Source organism: Anastrepha ludens, chromosome 2 (genome assembly GCF_028408465.1).
Source record: "Anastrepha ludens isolate Willacy chromosome 2, idAnaLude1.1, whole genome shotgun sequence".
Lineage (NCBI taxonomy): Eukaryota > Metazoa > Arthropoda > Insecta > Diptera > Tephritidae > Anastrepha > Anastrepha ludens.
In genome coordinates this window covers 106,293,615-106,312,838 of record NC_071498.1, presented here as the reverse complement: position 1 = coordinate 106,312,838, position 19,224 = coordinate 106,293,615, and the positions used below count along the sequence as shown (strand labels likewise).

The window sequence follows — 19,224 nt, the reverse complement described above, 5'->3', positions numbered from 1 at the left end:
AAACTGCCTATAAAACAAGTTATGTTTGGGAAAAAAATATCTTTTAGAAGAGAATTTTTATATTAGAAAAAGAAAATTGTGAAAAATCTTTCAGCCTCGTTTTAATTAGGGTATTCATGAACGATCTTCTGTAATGTATTACTAAACTTACCATTTTCATTTACACTATTTTTGGCCACACGCGTCACACTGTGCGTCGGTGACAGAAATGTGTACTACATGTAAGAGAAAGAACACTTTGAAAGTGTACATTTAATAATAAATAAATAATTTAAATGGAAAAATAAAGATTTTAAAAGTAACTTCAGCTTTCCCTCGCATCACATATTCAATTTACATAGTTCTCATCACAGCAATTTTCAATTTAATTCTCAAACACAATTCAAATTAATTTATGTGAGATATTTATGTAGATTGACCGCTTTGTTCTATACTACTTTCATTATAGTTAACGCGAATACCAATTTTAATTGCCAATTTTGTGAACTCTTGGCAAACATTGAAGTCACTTTCGCTCGCGCAGGGCCTTTCAAGCGTGAGTTTCTTATTCAGCAGTATATTTCCTTGGCAGCTGTCGCATATCGATAATATCTCTTTTGGCAAATATTAAGTAGAAAACCTGCAAGTTACAATCGATTTCACTCGAAAGCGAAGTAAGAATAATTGAAATAGGCTAAGAATGTGATGAGTCTGAAAAAAATTAGGGCTATATTTGAGCATTAGGACTCATCCTGCCTCTACAATTGAAAATATCGCTACTCTGAAAGAAACCATTGAAGACGATCAAACGCTGCAAGTGTGATCACCACCAATAGATTGCGATACCGGGACATAAAGGGTGCTCAATTTGGGGGCATCGGATTTTGAATTGAAATAAAGCAACGAAAATTCAAATTAATGGGGCAATCTTTAAAATTTTTGTGTAGAACCATTCATGAATTTTTTTTTTTCGGCCGCAACTGAGCCGTAATTTTGAATAACTCGCTGGAGAACTTCGGTCGGTATTTCGTAAATAACTTTCGTAACTTTAGTTGGCTTCAAATGCATCAATCGAAGCTGGTTTATCCACTTTAGACTATACATACCCCACAAATAAAAGTCCAAAGGTGTGACATAACACGATCTTGGTAGCCAATCCACTGATCAGAGACGAGAGATAAATTAGTAACCGAAACGATGACGCAGTAAGCTTTATGGACTGTATGGCAAGTAGCACCCACCGTCTTATTGCAACCACATGTTGTGGAGACCACGTGCTTCAATTTCGGGAATCACTGCATCAAAAAGTCGTTTTCCATTGCGCGATAGCGTTCACCATTAATTGTTACGTTGGCGCCAGCCGTCTTTGAAGAAATATGGACCGATGATTCCTCTAGCTCATAAGCTGCACCAAACGATTGTTTTCAATGGATCTAATGGCTGTTCTTGAAAGTCTTCGGTTTGCTCTTCAGCTCAAATACGGCAATTTTGCTTATCGACGTAACCATTAAAACAAAAATGGGCCTAAGCGCTGAACACCATAAGTTGGTCTGAGTGCGCGATGAATACTTTTCGCAGAGCGGCGATTTTCGTAATGCAATTGTACGATTTGTAAACGTTGTTGAGGCATCAGTCTTTCCATGATGAAATGTCAATGAATACTGAAAAAAATTATGTATTTCGTTTGACAGTTGTCACGCGCGATCTGTCTAAAAAACCCTATTCTGATGACCCTTTATTAACAAGATTTCTCCTTTTTTTTTGCCTGCAGTTAATGACATGAATTCTGACGATAAGTGGTTCCAATAGGGTGAAGTGGTATGCCATATAGTAAGCGTAATAATCAGTATTTTAAATTCCCATGGAGTAGAATTTTTGTTTATTCGTCACCAAGATCGCCCGGTTGATGCCTTTGAATTATCGCTGTGTAACCATTTTGAATATAAAATCTAGGTTAACTACAAAAGAACAACTGAAGATTTGAGAGACAACATTCGGCGTAACATTATCTTTATGGAGCCTTAATTTGGCCTAAACGTCGTCCAAAATTACAACAAGAGAATCAAAATAGATAGGTATGCATAAGCACTGGAGAGGTTTCATTTGGAAAATATAATTTATCATTAAAAAATTGTACTTCTAGACACGGAAGAGTTAATTAATTTCCATCAAAAATATGTACTCAGTGTACTTTGAACTGTTTTGATTGTGTTATACGCTAAATAAAAACGAAGGTCGCACTTGAAAGACCCTCTAGTCCCCTATGCTTCACGCCTCGATGCTAGTCATACTTATGGACACAGTTGTAAAACCACAAATACTGCACAGAGGTGGCCATTTATCAATTTACTTACATGCGCTTTACTCATCTAACATTCGTGTGTTTTGTGGCATAAATCGTGAAAAAATGCATATACCAGATTAAACATCCGTTTTGGCGTATACAAAATTAATCTACCATTACCATGGAAGCCAAACAATCCCTGCAGGGAAAAATACCAGTTATGAACTAGAATGCTACCAGTTTACTATGCAGCTCAAGCAGTTCGAGATCTACCTGTTTTCTATGTCAGCAAGTGGGATTTTTAATCGGCGATGGTTTACGAAATGGAAATTGTCAACTATGCAACAGCAAAATACCAGCTACAATTCTAGTTTATACCAGCCAGAAAAAATTGTAGTCCCATATATTTATAAAATAACCAGTTTTAGACCAGTTAAAATAAAAAAAACAAAAACATATCCATGCCCCTAGATTCCAACGATTTAATATATACCATTACATATTAATTTTTTTATTTTCATTTGATTTGAATGAAATTTCTTTCTGGTACAGTAATTGATTAAAATTCATATCAAACTAAATTAAAACAAATTCTCAAATTCAAATTAAATTCAATTCAATTCAAATTAAAGAAATGCAATTTGAGGTATTTACTTCAGGATAGGATAAATGGATGCCCCGCGAGGTCCACTTGAACAAAGAATCAAAATTCGTCCCTTGTAATACCATATAGGAAAAACAGAAGTGGAAAAAAGGAATTTATTGATGCCGTTCCGCCAAAAATCGCCTGGTGTGGTGTAAAAGAAGTTGTTGAGGCAGGTTCTATGGACCTCTTTATTATCGAAGGTAACGCCCTTTATATGGTTTAACAGGCAGCACAAAAGATGGTAATCGGTTGGTGCAAGGTCCGGAGAATATCTCGGATACTGAAGGAGCTCCCATTCGAGCTTTTCGAGTGCAGCTTTGACAACTTGTGCAGTATGGGGCCTTTCGTTGTAGTGAAGGAGTATGGTTTAACCATATCGATCAGGTCTTTTCAGGCGAATAGTCTTATTTAGGCAGTGTATTTGGAATAAAGATCCGGCTTAACTCTTGGTTCTGGCGTATTTCCGCCCAGTCCTTTCTTTGCTTCATATTGATTTATAGGCACCATTTTTCTTCTTCCACGACGATTCGGTACAAAAGGCGCTGTTTGCGACCGCGCATTGCTCGATGGCGGACGAGATGCTGATAATCAATTTGGAGGGAACTTTCTTGGTTTTTTTATTTTTATTGAGCTCCTCAGGCACCCAGCATCCCAATTTTTCGATAAATCCCATTTAATGAAGGTGATTGAGAGTCGACTGGTTCAGCGCATTCTTCTTCAAAAGTGATTTGAGACATTCATCATCGAATTCAGAAGGCCTTCCGCCGCGTGACATGTCATCGAAATTAAAATCGCCATTTTTGAACTTTGCGAAGCATTTCCGTGCTGTAAACTCACCTATGACACCTTTTCCATACACTTCGCAAATGTTCCGGGTTGCTTCGGCAGCTTTTTAACCTCAATCAAAGAAGAGCAGGTGACGAAAATGTTGCTTTTTGTTTCCTGGGTATTCCATTTCTAAGCCTCACAATTAATAAATAATTAAATAACTCAAAAATACAATTAACATAGTTTTGTAGAGCAGAAAGAGCGAAATACAAGTATCAAATGAATACTTCCAAACATCAAACAAATCGTTGTAAAATAGAAAAAAATATAAAAACGCTATGAACTTATTCCCTAATGCAATAAAATAATGCTACTTAAATTTCGGATTTATATTTTAAATGTCCGGTTGCTGTACCTACCATCAGTACCTACTTATAAATAATCCTCTAATCAAAGCGCTGCATTGGTGCTTTCATAGACAAGCCTTAAACTTTCTTATTAAAAAAAAATATATCAACTAATTTACGGACAAACTGATAATTTTCTACTGGTATGATTCTAATCCTTGACGAGCTAGTATGACTTCCTCTATTAAATACCAGTCTCTGAACTAGAATGCTTCCACACTAATTTAATTTTTACCTGCAGGGATGTTTCAATGTAAGCGCGTGCTGTTGTCGGTATTTACTTAGGCCATTAATTATGTGACAAATTTTACAATGCATTCGCCGAGAACAAGTTCGCAGAAAAAAGTTGCGTTATTTTTGCTTTTCTCGGTATGCATTGTCTACTATTAAATTATACTCAGTTTCGTGGCAAATCTCCCTTGTTAACAAAGGAGTGGGGAGCTAAGGAAAATCGCATTAAAGTGACTGCATTACAAAAATGTGGTAAAAGTGGAAATGAGATTTACGAATTGCTAAAAAAAACTTAATATTTCGAAAATGTTTGTTTACCGCACGATCAATTATTTTTCCCAAACGTCTGAAGTAACAGACAGAAAAAGAAGTAGTCGCATTCGCGTGGTTCGAACCAGTGCAGCCATAAAAGCCGTTCGCGAAAAACCCCTTATAAAATAGAAAATCATATCCAGGAAAATGAATTTATCGTTCAAATCCATGCCAAGACTAATTAGAGATGATCTCCACATGAAATACTTCCGACGCTCAACTTTTGACAACGCGCTTGAAGAAAACTTGACTCAACAAATGCAAGCAGCTTCCTCGGTGGCACGCGGTCAATGGCCAGGAAATTATTATTTTCACAGATGAGACAATTTTCACTGTTGCAGAAGTTTTTAATAAGCAAAATGACAAAATCTATGTTAAAACTTTTAAAGACGCAAAAAATGTTGTTCCAAGTGTTCAGCGTGGCGGCCACCCAGGATCCGTAATGGTTTGCTGAGCAGTGTCTTGTAAAGCCGTTACATCTCTTCATTTCTGCGAAAAAGGGGTTAAGACCCGGGCAAAAGTGTACCCAGAGGGTGTCTTAGAAAGCGTGATGAAGCAGTTGAACAGGACTCTCTCCAGCCCATAAGGCAAAAAACACCCATCAGTGGCTAAAAACAATAATCTTGAATTCATAGCCGCAGAAGATTGGCCGTCTAGAAATCCAGATCTGGATCCATTGGACTACAGGGTGTCGCATAAATTTGGAGAGTCTCAAACAATATTTGTTTCGAGCAGCGACGTCAATATCCATGGAAACCGTGCGTGCTGCAATAGCATAATGGCCTAATCGTTTGAAAGCTTGTGCAAACGCATATGGGGACCATTTGGAATGAAAATTTAAAATTTGTATTTTAATATTTACATCATTGGATTAAACTAGCTTCATTAAAAAAAAGTATTATAATTTCATATCTATAACGGACTTAGCTTATGGCAGGACGACGATAATAACATTTTTGGGGAATAAACTTGTATTTCGCATTTTCTGAATATTTTCCGCGAACGGTGTAATATATCTCGATATTTTATACTACAAGATGGCGCAAAATTAATCAGCGCAGATTCATAATTTTTGCAATTGTCGTCGTACGTCAATTATATGGTATTTGACAATTGTGAACAAAATAAGCGCAAAGGGACAAGCGTCAAAATTCATTTTTTTAGTAAAAAAATGATTCAAAAACAAAATTGGATGGTTAATTTTGCACCGTGCGTTTGTTAACATATTGGTGGCATTTGATTAATATATCATTTGTCCAAAGTTGAAGCCAATCTGACAAAACGGAGGGCATCATTGAATTTAAAAGTTCTCAATTAAGTAAGATTACCTATTGCAAGTTTTGTCCAAACAAAATAATTTAATAATCCGTGCAAGGTGCGGCGCAGGGCCGGAAGTGTTCTGATCATGGTATACTGTAAATATCGTGCTTCTTCAAAAAAGAAGTCGAAAAAGGGAAGAGCACATCTTCATCGGAAGGACCAAGTGCTGCAGGGTATTCTGACTGGCACCAGCGAGCCCAGGACAGAAGCAGCTGGCGCGCAATTCGGGATTCAGCTAAAACTTACATACAGTAAGTAAATACAGGGTGGCGCACGAATCGTGCTACAAAAACAAAACGTAATAACTTTTTTTCTGTGTGAGTAATCGGCTTTTTTTGTTTTTTTTTTTGCAGATTAGTATTTAGGCGGGAGTTTGGCGGCACTCCCCCGAGCAGATGGACCATTATGAGGCTGGTGAACATGTTTGCTGAATCTGGAAGCATCGCACGCAGACCGCACCATCGAGATCCCCATGTTCGGGTCGAAGCCACAATCGCGGCTGTAGCATCGTCAATTCAGGCAAGTCCAAGAGTTTCGATTCGTAACTTGTCGGCGCAAATTGGAGTTAGCAGACGGTCATTGCAGCGGATAGTTCATGATGACTTAAACTTGTTTCCGTACAAAGTTCAAATCACAAGCAAATGAAACCCTCTGGATTTGCCTATTCGCCTGGAATTTTGCCAAAAAATTATTGAAATGGCCGAAGAAGACAACAACTTCATAAATTGCTTGTTTATGTCTGATGAGGCCCATTTTGATCTAAACGGCAATGTAAACAAGCAAAATTGCCGTATATGGAGTCAATCAAATCCGCAAATACTTCATGAGATGGAACTGCACCCAGAACGAGTCACAGTGTGGTGCGCAGTTTCATCAAGGTGCATTGTCGGGCCATACTTCTTCGAAGAAAACGGTGTAACAGCGACTGTAAATGGGGACCGTTATTTAAACATGTTGAAGGAGTTTTTTTATCCAGAACTGCGGCGAAGACGTATCCCTTTTAACAGCATTTGGTTCCAGCAAGATGGAGCAACTGCACATATAGCCAGACCGGTTATGGAGGAGCTCCAACGAAAATTTAGAAATAAATTGATATCCAGAAATTCCACTTTCCGCTGGCCCCCAAGGTCACCTGACCTCACTGCACCAGATTTTTTTTTATGGGGTTATCTCAAACAAGAGGTGTGTAAAACAAACCCAAGTAATTTGACTGAATTGAAGCAGTCCATCACAACAATAATTGAGGCGATCCCGACTTCAACCCTTCAGTGCGCAATGAACAATTTTCTCATCAGGTGTCGCATATGCGTGAATGAGCATGGAGGTCATTTACGTTCTATTATTTTCAAAACTAATTAGTTACATAAAATAAAATTGAATTATCTATACAATAAAGAACAAAAAGTTAAATACATTGATTAGAAAAAAAGTTATTACGTTTTGTTTTTGTAGCACGATTCGTGCGCCACCCTGTACGTATGTAAGTAAGTAATGTATACCTTCATTTGTCAACTTGGTTCTTGGGTTAAAAAATAAATAATTATTCGTAGACTTCTGTTAAAAATGCAAAATTGTGTGATGACAGTGTCAGCTTGTATTCACACTAATGTTGCCGTATCTGGAAACATAATTTATATCTTATTTACAATACTTACAAGCAATTTCCATTGCAGCACTCCATTATTTCATTAAAAACAGTAAGTATTAAGTCAGTTTGAGTAAGATTTGATTTTTATTCTACAAATGGCACATCTACAAATAAATTAAATTTCGTTCGATAAACAGAATGGTTGATTTTGTATTAGTTATACATACATACAATTAAGTCTTGGTATACTTTTTATCATTATTTGTTTTTAAGTTGTTGCTTTTTTTTGTATTTATAACATTTAATTGAAGAGATGTCGTTGCGTTCAATAATTTTATTATCTTTCTTATACCAGCAATTTTTGCGACAGCCTGATTGTTGTTGGTAAGAAGGTGTAAATATTTACAAAGACTATTATAAAAATATCAATAGTAATAACAGCAAATATGTTTTGTAAATTCAGTTTGTTTCCTTCAACTCGTCCATTTCACTCTAAAACAAAAACAAGAAAAGAAATTGAAAACATGAGGCCTTGGCACTTGTGGTGGCACCACAGCTCGTATTCAGGGTTGGAGATATGGAAATGTAAATTTGTGACAAAGAGCTTGCTTATGCTTAGGCATAGCAGCAGCACATCTAACAATCACTTAAGAACAAACAAGCTCATACATAATGGAAAATGTGCTCTCTAACGAAGTTGTTAAACCAAAAAGCTCAACTTTGGCTACATGAAATTCGGTCTCACTTATTTTTTTTTTTTCTAACAAACCGTACACTATTGCTAACATCGTCCATGAACATCCAACATACATATATTGCAAAGTATTAGCGTATCCAGTAAAGGTAATTCGAGTTTGTTTAGACGTGCAACCTTATGCGCCTAACTACGCACATGTACGTGTATATGTATGTACATACGCGCTTAATGCTCCCCCTGTAGCAACAGTTCCACATGAAAGGCCAACACACAAAAGGACGGCACACATATTTTCAAAACAACACACACACATATTTAGGTACTAAAAGCTAAGCATTAGCTCAGCATTGATTACACTGTGCAACAACAGTGCTTGTCACATATGAGAAAATCGATTTGTTTTCAATATTGGAGCTCTGCATTTTTAGTTTCCTCAATTCGTTTTTTACGATTTCACTACTCCAGTTAGGATTCAGGACTTCAAAAATTATTATGAATCTTGAAATATTGGCAACAAAATTCGCTCTCACACAGAGAAGGAATTAGCAACGAGTTCTGATAAAACTATTTACGGGACACAATCCATATGGACGGTATGTGGTCACCATAGCCACACTCATCGATGATTCACTGTCAATGTTCCAGCTGGTTTGGAGGTTGAAGATAGTACATACAGAGCCTTTTCTCTGCCGCTGTTCGGCTTTCGCCTGACTTAGATGCAAGCTACATTTTCTTTCTCTCGATAACCAGCTAAGACTCTTTCAAAAATCTAGAAAGGTTGCAGAAAAGTAATGAATGCAAATAATTTAGTAAGGGCAATTTGGCACTAGTAAAATTTTGGGAACATTTCACAAATTTTTTTCCAAAAACCAATATTATTTGTTTTTGGATTTTCTTAAGTTTAATGATTTCTTAATAGTATGTCAAAATTTCAAGCCAATCAGAAGAAACCTGACGGAGATATAGAACTTCAACTGAAAGAGTTTAGTAAGACCAATTTGGAACTAGTAAGATTTTAGACTCATTCCCTGTTTTTTTTCCAAAAACCAATATTGTTCCTAAATATCACCGCACGGATACCTAACGGACACTGTCCAGTAAGGATGGCCACAAAATTTGAGAGTTGCAGCTTTGTTTGCCTCAGAAGTTTCCTCGAGTGCCTCCGAAGTACCCGTAAGCCGAAGGGTCTCCCGACTTTGCACGTTTACACACCAACCTAGCTGAGTTGATGCTTGGTCCATCTTTCCAGAAGCAAAGGGAAGAAGGGGAACCCTAATCCTCTTATTTCGCGGTGAAATCGTCGCTTACTATAGACTCATAATAATTTCTCAAATCCTGGGTGTAAATGAAGAAACAAATTTTTTTTTTTTTACCTGGAAGACGACAAAAAAAATCCGCTATACTGATGAGAGCTAAGAAAAAACTCAGATATACTACAATTCACCCCTAATAACAAATACATATCGATTTTTTGATGTGTGATACAAAAAAAAGTTCAAATTTGTTACACTGTGTCATTTATGCATGTCGTCGCCCTGTGTTCGCACTTGTAAACATCACAGCGGGTAACCACGCCAAAAGCAATTGCGTCCAGCAGAGAATAGCTTCACCACCACTGCCATACAGGGACGTCGCGTGGCCCACACTACAGAGCGCATTCTCATATTGACGACAGTTGGTGAAGTGCTTCTCATCCGATAACGTTTTAGCTGTGTCGCGTGCAAATTTAGCCGAATTCTTGTAGCATTTGTAGCGAGCACTGTTGTAGATACAATTTTCATAGGCATGACGAGCGCTGAAAGAGACAAAAAACGTATGTAGATGAAAGATTATGGAGGCAAGCTGCAGCTTTTAATTAAACATGAAATACAATGGCAGGGTAATTTTCATTTATTGGAACTGTAAAATCGAAAACATGTACTGTGCACAGATGCATACACAACTATACATAAGTATGTACATATACTGCAATCGAAACACTTTGTTTGAATAACCTTTTGTTTACCTTTCTACCAGTTTCTTCTCGCTGCCAAAGTAGTGCATCTTCTACATTTGTTTAGTACCAGTAACTCATAATTTGAAGATGACAATGCCGTGATCTTAATTCTCAGCGTCTATATCAGCACTATACCAGTTAGAATAATTACCAGTCAGAGCAATATCGTGATGTCCAGGCACCCAGATATGACAAACTTTGTTGTGTTTTGCAACACTGTTCAGTTTTGTCTTACATTCACCGACTAATTTCGGCGTGGGTTAGCAAGGACTCTTAGTACAGCTTGACTGTCATTACAAATTCCAATACTACTACCCCGCCCGTTTTTCTCAATTAGCCAGTACTGTACGTTCAAGGTGGCATAGACTTCCATTAAGAATACCGTAGTCATCTGTCCTGTAGCGTAGGAGTACTTAGCGTCTTCGTCTAAGTATCATCCAGATCCGCTACCATCACTGGTTTTGGATCCGTCAATGTAAAAAGTGTAGTAAAATCTCGTTAATAGGTTCTCAGGACTTAACCATTGATCTCTATCTGGGGTAAAAACGAAATACGAAGCTAACGTAAGGCACCCAATTGTCCACTTACATTAAGAACAGTGTGCACCGATTCGACTACTAGTGGCATATCTGAAAGTGACCAGTGTTTTCTTCGTTTCCCCAGACTCCGTTTAACTTGAACCTACACGCCGCCTTCATCGCTTCCCTCCGGATTTAAAGTTCTAGAGTCTGCTGCATAAGCTTGGATGTGCCCAGTTTCTTGCAGATTATTCAGAAAAGAGTTCACAACAAAACTCCAAGTAAGGCAGAGAGTACACCACCTTATGGGCAACCCTTCCAGAATCCAACTAGCGCTTCCGCACCATTTTGTTGCCACATCCTCGTTACCAACATGTTTAACCGTTATTTGCAGCAAGACTATATCCAGTCTGTGCGGTTTAAGAACCTTATTAGGTTGTTAACGTCTAAGCGAGACAGTTGCTCAAGACTCTTGAACAGCGGTTTGCCCAGGGTTAACATTCTGTCCTTCCATAAGGCAGGGCATTCATAGAGGAAATGGAAGATTGTTTCCTTTTCCTCCGGTTGCTTATAACTATGACTGTATGTGTTGTGAGGAATACCCATTTTGGCGGCTTGTTCTCCGATAGACCAGAAGCCAGTTATGACTGCCGTTAGTCTACAAGCGTCCCATCGTTTCATGTTTATCAATGTCGACGATTGCTTAAGGTTGTAGGTGGGCCATATCGCCCTGCTGATTTTGCACTTCGTCTGGTCTCTCCATCGACAATCTGCTACTCGAAGGTATTTTAGGAAAATTGCAGTCTTGACTGCGCCCAATGGTGTGAATACCGGTACTGCAAGAATGTTATTCATGGCACATCCCCCTCTTGCCAGTTCATCGGCTTTTTCGTTACCTTCTATAGAATAGCATGACCATAAGTTTTTTCTTTCCACCGACGCGCTTCATTTAACCTAAATGCACTCATGGTTGCCGTTTTCTTTATATGTAGGTCTACTGGAATAACGTGTGTCAGTGCATTGAGAGCCTCTCTAGGGCATGATCTGATTGCACCGACCGTTATTGCACAGACTAATCTTTGTATTCTGCCGAGTAGTTTGGGATTGTACTCTCTCTCTAGAGCTTTCCACCAAACTACCGAACCAAACGATAAAATAGGTCGTATAACCGCCTTATACCGCCATCATGAATGCTTAAGTTGAAGACCTCATCTTCTTCCAAGCATACGTTTGCAGGCATATAAAGTGATTTCTGCTTTCCTTGCCCGTTCTTCGACGCTTAACTTCCAGCTAAGTTTGGAGTCCAGAATTACCCCTAAGTACTTTGCACTGGCTGAAAGTGAAAGAATTTGTCCGTTGATATTTGGTAGGGTAAAAAAGCTGCTACCTTGTATCTGTTTTACGCGGGCTTAAACTTAGGCCACATCCTGTGGCCCAAGAGTTAAGCTCGCCGTACGTCCTTTGGATTATCCCACTGATCATATTGGGACACAGTCCTGACACCATTAACACCACATCATCAGCGTACGCCACCACCTTTACCTCAACCTTGACTGCTTCATCTGAGATAAGCAGTCTCTTGGAAAGCATAGAGTGAATCCATGTGACAATGACTTATTCTACTCCAGAACTTCTGCTAGAATAGCATATACAATCAAAGGTAGCATTATCAAAAGCTATTTTAATGGCCAGAAATACACTAAGGCTGTACTCTCTTACTTCAAACCCTTTTTCGATTATGCTGACGCACTCGTGCAGAGCCGATTCTCAAGATTTTCGACTTTGGTAAGCGTGTTGTCTGACATTGAGTGGGCTGTGACTTAGAATCCTTGTCCTAATGGGCTTCTCGACCATATGCTCCAGACTTTTAAAATACGAGGGGCGTTAAATATTTTGAAAAAAAAATTATTTTTGAACATAGTCCCCTTTTAGAAAAACACACTTCACTCAACGCTTAAGCTATTTTTAACCCCTCCAAAAAATAGGCTTTGTTCGAATAGACCAAAACACGCCTCTGTCTCGGCGATCACTTCCTCGTTTGAACTAAATTGGGAACAGGGAGCCAGATCAGGTGGATATGGGGGTGCGGCAGCAATTCATAACGCAATTAATGCGGTTTGGGGGCGACAACTCCGATTGAATGTGCTGCTGCGTTATTGCGGTGAAACAAAACCGTTTTTTTCGCCAAGTGCGGCCGTGTCTCCTTAAACTTTTTGCGAAAGCGGTCCAATAACTCATTGTAGTATTGCCCAGTGATCTCTCTTCCTTTTTCAAAAAAGTTCATGAGGATGATGCTCTTCGCATCGGACTCACTAATAGAAATGCATTGTTTTGATTGTTGCTTAGTTTCCGGTGAGTAATGCTGAATCCAGGTTTCATTAACGGTGACAACTCGACTCAAAAGTTCCTCCGGATCTCGCTTAAATTGCTCCAAACACTGCTTCGAAGTCGCATCCGCTTGTTGCCCACCGTGAGCAATCACCACACTCAACGAACCGACAATTTGTTCATCGCCAAGTTATCATGTAAAATATTAATTTCCGTGCTGATCGGCACACCTACTATGGCCTCTGTTACATCGCGCACTTTCTCTTGTCAATCAGCGCGAATCATGTCGTGGACTTTTGAATGATTTCCTTGGCAACCCCATTAAAAACGGATATTCGCTCACGTTTAAATTCGTTGAACCAATATCTAACTGTGGTCATAGACAGCGTCTAGCTTTGCTTTTATCTCCTCGCATTTTTTCCCATCCAAAAATAAAAGGCGAATTACCAAACGATACTGATATTTTTCCACCTTAGCGAAAATTGCGAAACACGCAATTATCAATAAGTCTGAAATTTGTTTTGCCGTCGTTTGATAGATGGCAGCACACGATGCTAAGATCAACTCCCCTCAGGAACGCTCTCTATCATCAAACACGAGTACTTATTGAACCTCGTAAACGATATTAGGCTTATAAGTCAAACATTTTTTGGTAAAGCATAGTTGTCTTTGCCAGGCTTCGGTAAAAAGACACTTTCACGAGACGCCACGATTGTGGAACATAAGCGTGCGCAAGACATGACGTACAGATTCTTTTCAGAACCTTCATTAGTTGCTCTCCGCCACGCTTGAGCATCATGAGGTAAATCCCTAGATGCAATGAACCAATCACGTCTGCTGGTAGTTATCAAATCAGATTTATAGATGGAGCTTTGGTCACAACACTTCTGCAGCCAAGGAAATGACTTTGAGTCAGTATAATTACCAACAGGTTTGAGCAGTGAGTCCAGCATAGCCATCCGGTTCCTTTGGAGGACCTTGCATAACCTCGCTGAATTCTTCCGATCATCCAGTTCACTGCAGAAGGTTCTATAGGAGTCCATTGGTTCATGGATCTTGGCTTACATGCCAAAAAAATGCAGCTCGTGCAGGAATTGAAACTAAATAATAATCGTTTGCGTCAGATTTTTATAGATTGCGCTCCTTCAGATTTATTAGAAAAGTAGTCGAAAATTCGGAGTCGAGGTGGACATATGCTGAATATTATATTCAAAATATAAATGCCACGAAATTATCTACCAGATTATAATAAAAAAGCTCCTCATAAAAATGTCTGCCGTTCGGAGTCGACTTGAAACTGTAGGTCCCTCCATTTGTAGAACAACATCAAGACACATGCCACAAATAGGAGGAGGAGCTCGGCCAAAAACCCAAAAAGGGTGTACGCGCCAATTATGTATGTATGTATATATATTAAAGGAACCATCCTGTAAAACAATTGCTTTCGGGTCATAGTTAACCACTCATAGAATGCTTTTCTACTTACGAATATGACACATTTGTACTTTTTTTCGACATGAGGATGAAAGAACTTTATCATTTACCATGAAATGACTATTCGCAAATAAATGCCCCTCTGGCTTTAACAAAATTTTATTTTGTTACTTACCAGCAAAACTCCATGAACTTTTTAGTGACATTTGTTTGCTCGCCATGCAGCTCTTCGGTCAGTATTTCCTGGAAATTGCGTGTACAACGCATCCAGTCATCTTGTATATAACTGAAGCAGTCCTTGTGCTGTAAATAATCTGCAAATGTGTATAAAATCGAATTATAAAACTTTAATGTTGCCACTAAAACCAGAATAAACTAGAGAAACATAAACAACATTTCCACATCAAGTATGTAATGAACATCGTATGTTTACTTTTAGTTAAATATGTTCACCTCGCACAATCGCACATTAAAGTTGACTAACTTTTGGTGTATGTATGTGTATGTATTTAAATATGTGTTTGTATGGTTGTATATGTGTGTATCTGCACTTATGGATGAAATAATATGAACGCACCAGTTTTCTATAACTTTTCTCTCTTTTTTTTTTTGTTTTTATACATTTTTTCTTAAAATATTGCTCATTCCACAACAAAAACCATACAAATCCAAGTTACAAACTTTGTATAAAATAAAGGTTGTCAAAAAAGTCTTGCGGTATTTTTATTGAGTTTTCAATTGTTCATAAAATTGGTTATAATAATGCGATTTAAGTCAAATATGCGCCGTTTTGTTCGATGACGAGTTCCCAACGAGATGCCAACTTCATAAAGCCCCTCTTATAGAAGCTCGCTTCCCTATTGTCAAAAAACTCGAAGAGCCAATTTTCACAGGACTCTCTTGTGGACAACTTCCGACTACCAAGCTCGTTCGCCATGGACAGAAATAGGTGGTAATCACTTGGTGCGAGATCCTGACTATACGGTGGATGCAAAAGAACCTCCCATCCTAGCTCCCGGAGCTTCTGGCGCGTCACCAAAGATGTGTGTGGCCTGGTGTTGTCCTGATGGAAGACAATTCGGCCTCTGTTGATCAAAGATGGCCTATTCTGCATGAGAGCTGCATTCAAGCGGTCCAGTTGTTGGCAGTACAGGTCCGAATTGAGCGTTTGGCCATAGGGGAGCAGCTCATAGTGGATGATTCCCTGCCAATCCCACCAAACACACAGAAGAACCTTCCTGGCCGTCAATCCAGGCTTGGCCACCGTCTGGGCAGCTTCACCGCTTTTCGACTACGACCGTTTGCACTTCACGTTGTCGTAAGTGACCCACTTTTCATCGCCAGTCACCATCCGCTTCAAAAACGGGTCGATTTTTTGCGATTCAGAAGCGATTCGCATGCATCCATACGGGCAAAAATGTTTCTTTGCGTCAAGTCGAGTGGCACCCATACATCGAGCTTCTTTTTGAATCCAAGCTTCTTCAAATGGTTTATAACGGTTTGATGACTCATGCCCAGCTCTTGGCCGATGCTACGGCTGCTACTATGCCGGTCTCTTTCGATCAATTCAACGATTTTATCGCAATTTTCGACGACAGGCCTTCCGGACCGTGGCTCATATTCGATCACCTCTGCACCAGAACGAAAACGTTGAAACCATCGTTGTGCGGTGGAAATGGAAACTGTATTGGGTCCATAAACTGCACAAATTTTATTGGCAGCATGAGATGCATTTTTGCCTTTATCGTAGTAATACTGTAAAATATGCCGTATTTTCTCTTTATTTTGCTCCATGTTTGCGACGCTTTAACTCACGAACGACTAAAAGCAAACAACAATTAATCAAACACGTGTTAGCACGTGAAAAGAGTTTCCAAAAAGCTCTAGCGTGAACCGATGCGACGAATACAACTAGAACTACGCGCTTGCAAAGACAAGCTTGCGGAAATACCGCAAGACTTTTTTGACAACCTTTATGCAAAAATTCGACAAATTTGCATTAAAAATCCAAACTTTTTAATCCGAATTAAAAACATAAAAATTAGGTACGCATTTTAGCCTAAAAAGTTCATGTTTGAAGTGGTTCAAAATTCTATCTATCATAGTCTATTTATTTTCTGACAATATAACGCATTTTTTCCATGTAATGAATAAAATACGATATGCGAATGGCGGTTCTATTATTTTGTCCGTAAATGTTCACATATACATACGTAAAGCTATGCATCTCCCTTGTGGGTCACCTTCGATAGCGAGTGTAACTTTGATCTCAGGCATGTTTTAGATGCGAGCTTCTCAATTAGATTCGTTCATGGCTTACGTGGAAGGTCATTAGGATACAGGCAGAAAGGAATCAATATGTCACGTGCGGAATTAAAGGTGGCGCAAAAACCACCTAGCTTTGTTGTCTGATGGTTAATTTTGTCTTTGTCACCGTGAACTGCTTAGGTAGCTCATTTATCTCAGCTGTTGGTAGGAAGCTCAAACAACACTGAATTTCTGAAACTTTCTTCTTTTTTTCTTTTCAAAGTGCTGCATGTACATAAATTATTCACTTACTTATTCACGTAGGGCGAAGTAATAGTCTTTTAGAAGTACTTCAACTTATATAAATTTTCACAGGATAACATTTTAAAAATAATTAATTTAAGTCCAGATTACATTAAAATTATAGTAGTAGTAATAGAAAAAGTAAAAAAAGATAAAAAGAGAATGAATAAAGGAAAAAAGTGTTTAGTCTCTCCACTACACTAATCCAAGCAAAACTGGTATTGTTTTCTACACTTAAAAATAATATTAAATTCGTTCTCTCCTCACTTAAAAGAGAGGTTATAGCCCTAGATAGTAAATTTTCTTTCGGAAGCTCCTTAGTATGCATAAGACCTCTAAAGCTTTAAAACCGTCTGCCGTTCGGCATAGAAATTGTAAGAGGAACTCGGCCAAACATCTAGCAAAGAACAAATGCTTTATTACATTTTTAGTTTCGTTATGCTTACAGAATATCAAAATCTCAATACAATGAAAAATTCAAAATTACTAAAACAAAAATTCGTTACAAGTCTAACTTCGTTTTTTTCTTCAGGTTTTTCCAGATCATCTTTGCACTCAATGAACTACACTTCGTTATATAGAAGATTTTGCAAGCATGAATTAAAGCGCCAGCATATTCAGAAGATTTTCATTGTCAAAATTTCTACGATATATCTATGGTAAGTTTTTGGTATCACCGGAGCATGTAGAATTTGTCCCCCTGCTGCCCTGAATGTCGTTTTGCACTTACTTCCCATCGACTTTCACGTTATTTCCATCGCTGCTCAAAGTTCATTCAGGTTAAAGGATGTGGCCTCTCGAGGCAATCCCTTAAGGGACATAGTAGCATTTTTGGGTAGTTATCATCGTATTTCTCCGAGCTTCGGACAGATCTCTCTATCCGCAAACTGGAGTTCGAGGGTCGTGCCAGAGCAATGTTTCCATGTAGACAGGACTGAAACGAGGGGAAAATCGTACCAAGGCTGTTACCTCTATCTTCACTGACGGCTCCAAGACAGAATCGGGGGTCGAAGCAGGGGTTTTCTCTAAATCAACCAATTTATCTATTTCCTTAACTTTGCCGAATACTGCTAGTGTTTTCCAGCAGAAGTCTTTGCGATCTTGCACGTACAGGGTGGCTGATGAAAGCCGCGACCAAAAACAAATTGAATAACTTTTTTTCTTTTTAAGTTATCTGTTCCATTTTTGTTTTAATTTGCAGATTGATCTTTAAAATTTATTAAAATGGATAACTGGGACACGCAAACAAGAATTTGGATAGTCCGATGCTATCACGCACTGGAGTCCGTAGTTTTGGTACAGAGAGAGTACAGGCGGATGTTTGGCGGTGATCTCCCGAGCAGATGGACCATAATGAGACTGGTGAATAATTTTGCTGAGCAAGGAACAGTCGCAAGAAGGCCTTATCATCGAAACCCACCAGTTCGGACGGAGGAAACGATCGCTGCTGTAGCTGCAGCTATACAAAGCAATCCAAGGGTTTCAACAAGAAGCTTATCTGCTCAACTTGGTGTCAGCCGACAGTCTTTGCAAACAATAATGCACAAAGATTTAGACTTATTTCCCTACAAAATTCAAATGGTTAACAAACTGAATGCAGCAGACTTGCCGATTCGCTTGGAATTTTGCCAGAAGATCCTGCAAATGGTGGAAGAAGACCAAAACATGTTAAACTGCCTTTTCATGTCTGATGAGGCCTATTTCGATTTAAACGGCAATGTGAGCAAACAAAATTGTCGAATATGGAGTACTTCTAACCCACAGATACTCCACGAGACGGAATTGCATCCTTTTCGCGTGACAGTGTGGTGTGCGGTTTCTTCACGCTGTATTGTCGGGCCTTATTTTTTTGAAGAAAATGGTAACACCGTTACGGTTACTGGAGACCGTTATTTGAAAATGCTGAAAGAATTTTTCTATCCAGAACTACGCCGAAAGAGAATTCCTTTCAACTCTGTGTGGTTTTAACAAGATGGGGCAACGTCTCACATAGCCCAGACTGTTATGACAGAGTTGCGACGAAAATTTCTCAATAAACTGATTTCAAGAAACTCCGAATTTCGTTGGCCCCCCAGGTCGCCTGACTTTACTGCACCTGACTTTTTCTTGTGGGGTTTATGTAAACAAGAAGTTTATAAAACAAAGCCAACAAATTTGGATGAACTA

General features: G+C 38.8%; 1 protein-coding gene across 1 annotated transcript in view; it reads right to left on the bottom strand.

The window, feature by feature from the left end:
• Positions 1-7,701: 7,701 nt before the first annotated feature.
• LOC128855040 (uncharacterized) overlaps positions 7,702-19,224 on the bottom strand; it is a 48,834-nt gene continuing 37,311 nt past the window's right edge. Inside the window, exons 3-4 of the mRNA XM_054089623.1 lie at positions 14,684-14,822; positions 7,702-10,027 (exon numbers count right to left, since the gene is read on the bottom strand). Of these exons, the coding sequence (XP_053945598.1) occupies positions 9,751-10,027; positions 14,684-14,822 (416 nt within the window). The 3' untranslated portion in view covers positions 7,702-9,750. The remainder of the gene's footprint in view (positions 10,028-14,683; positions 14,823-19,224) is intronic.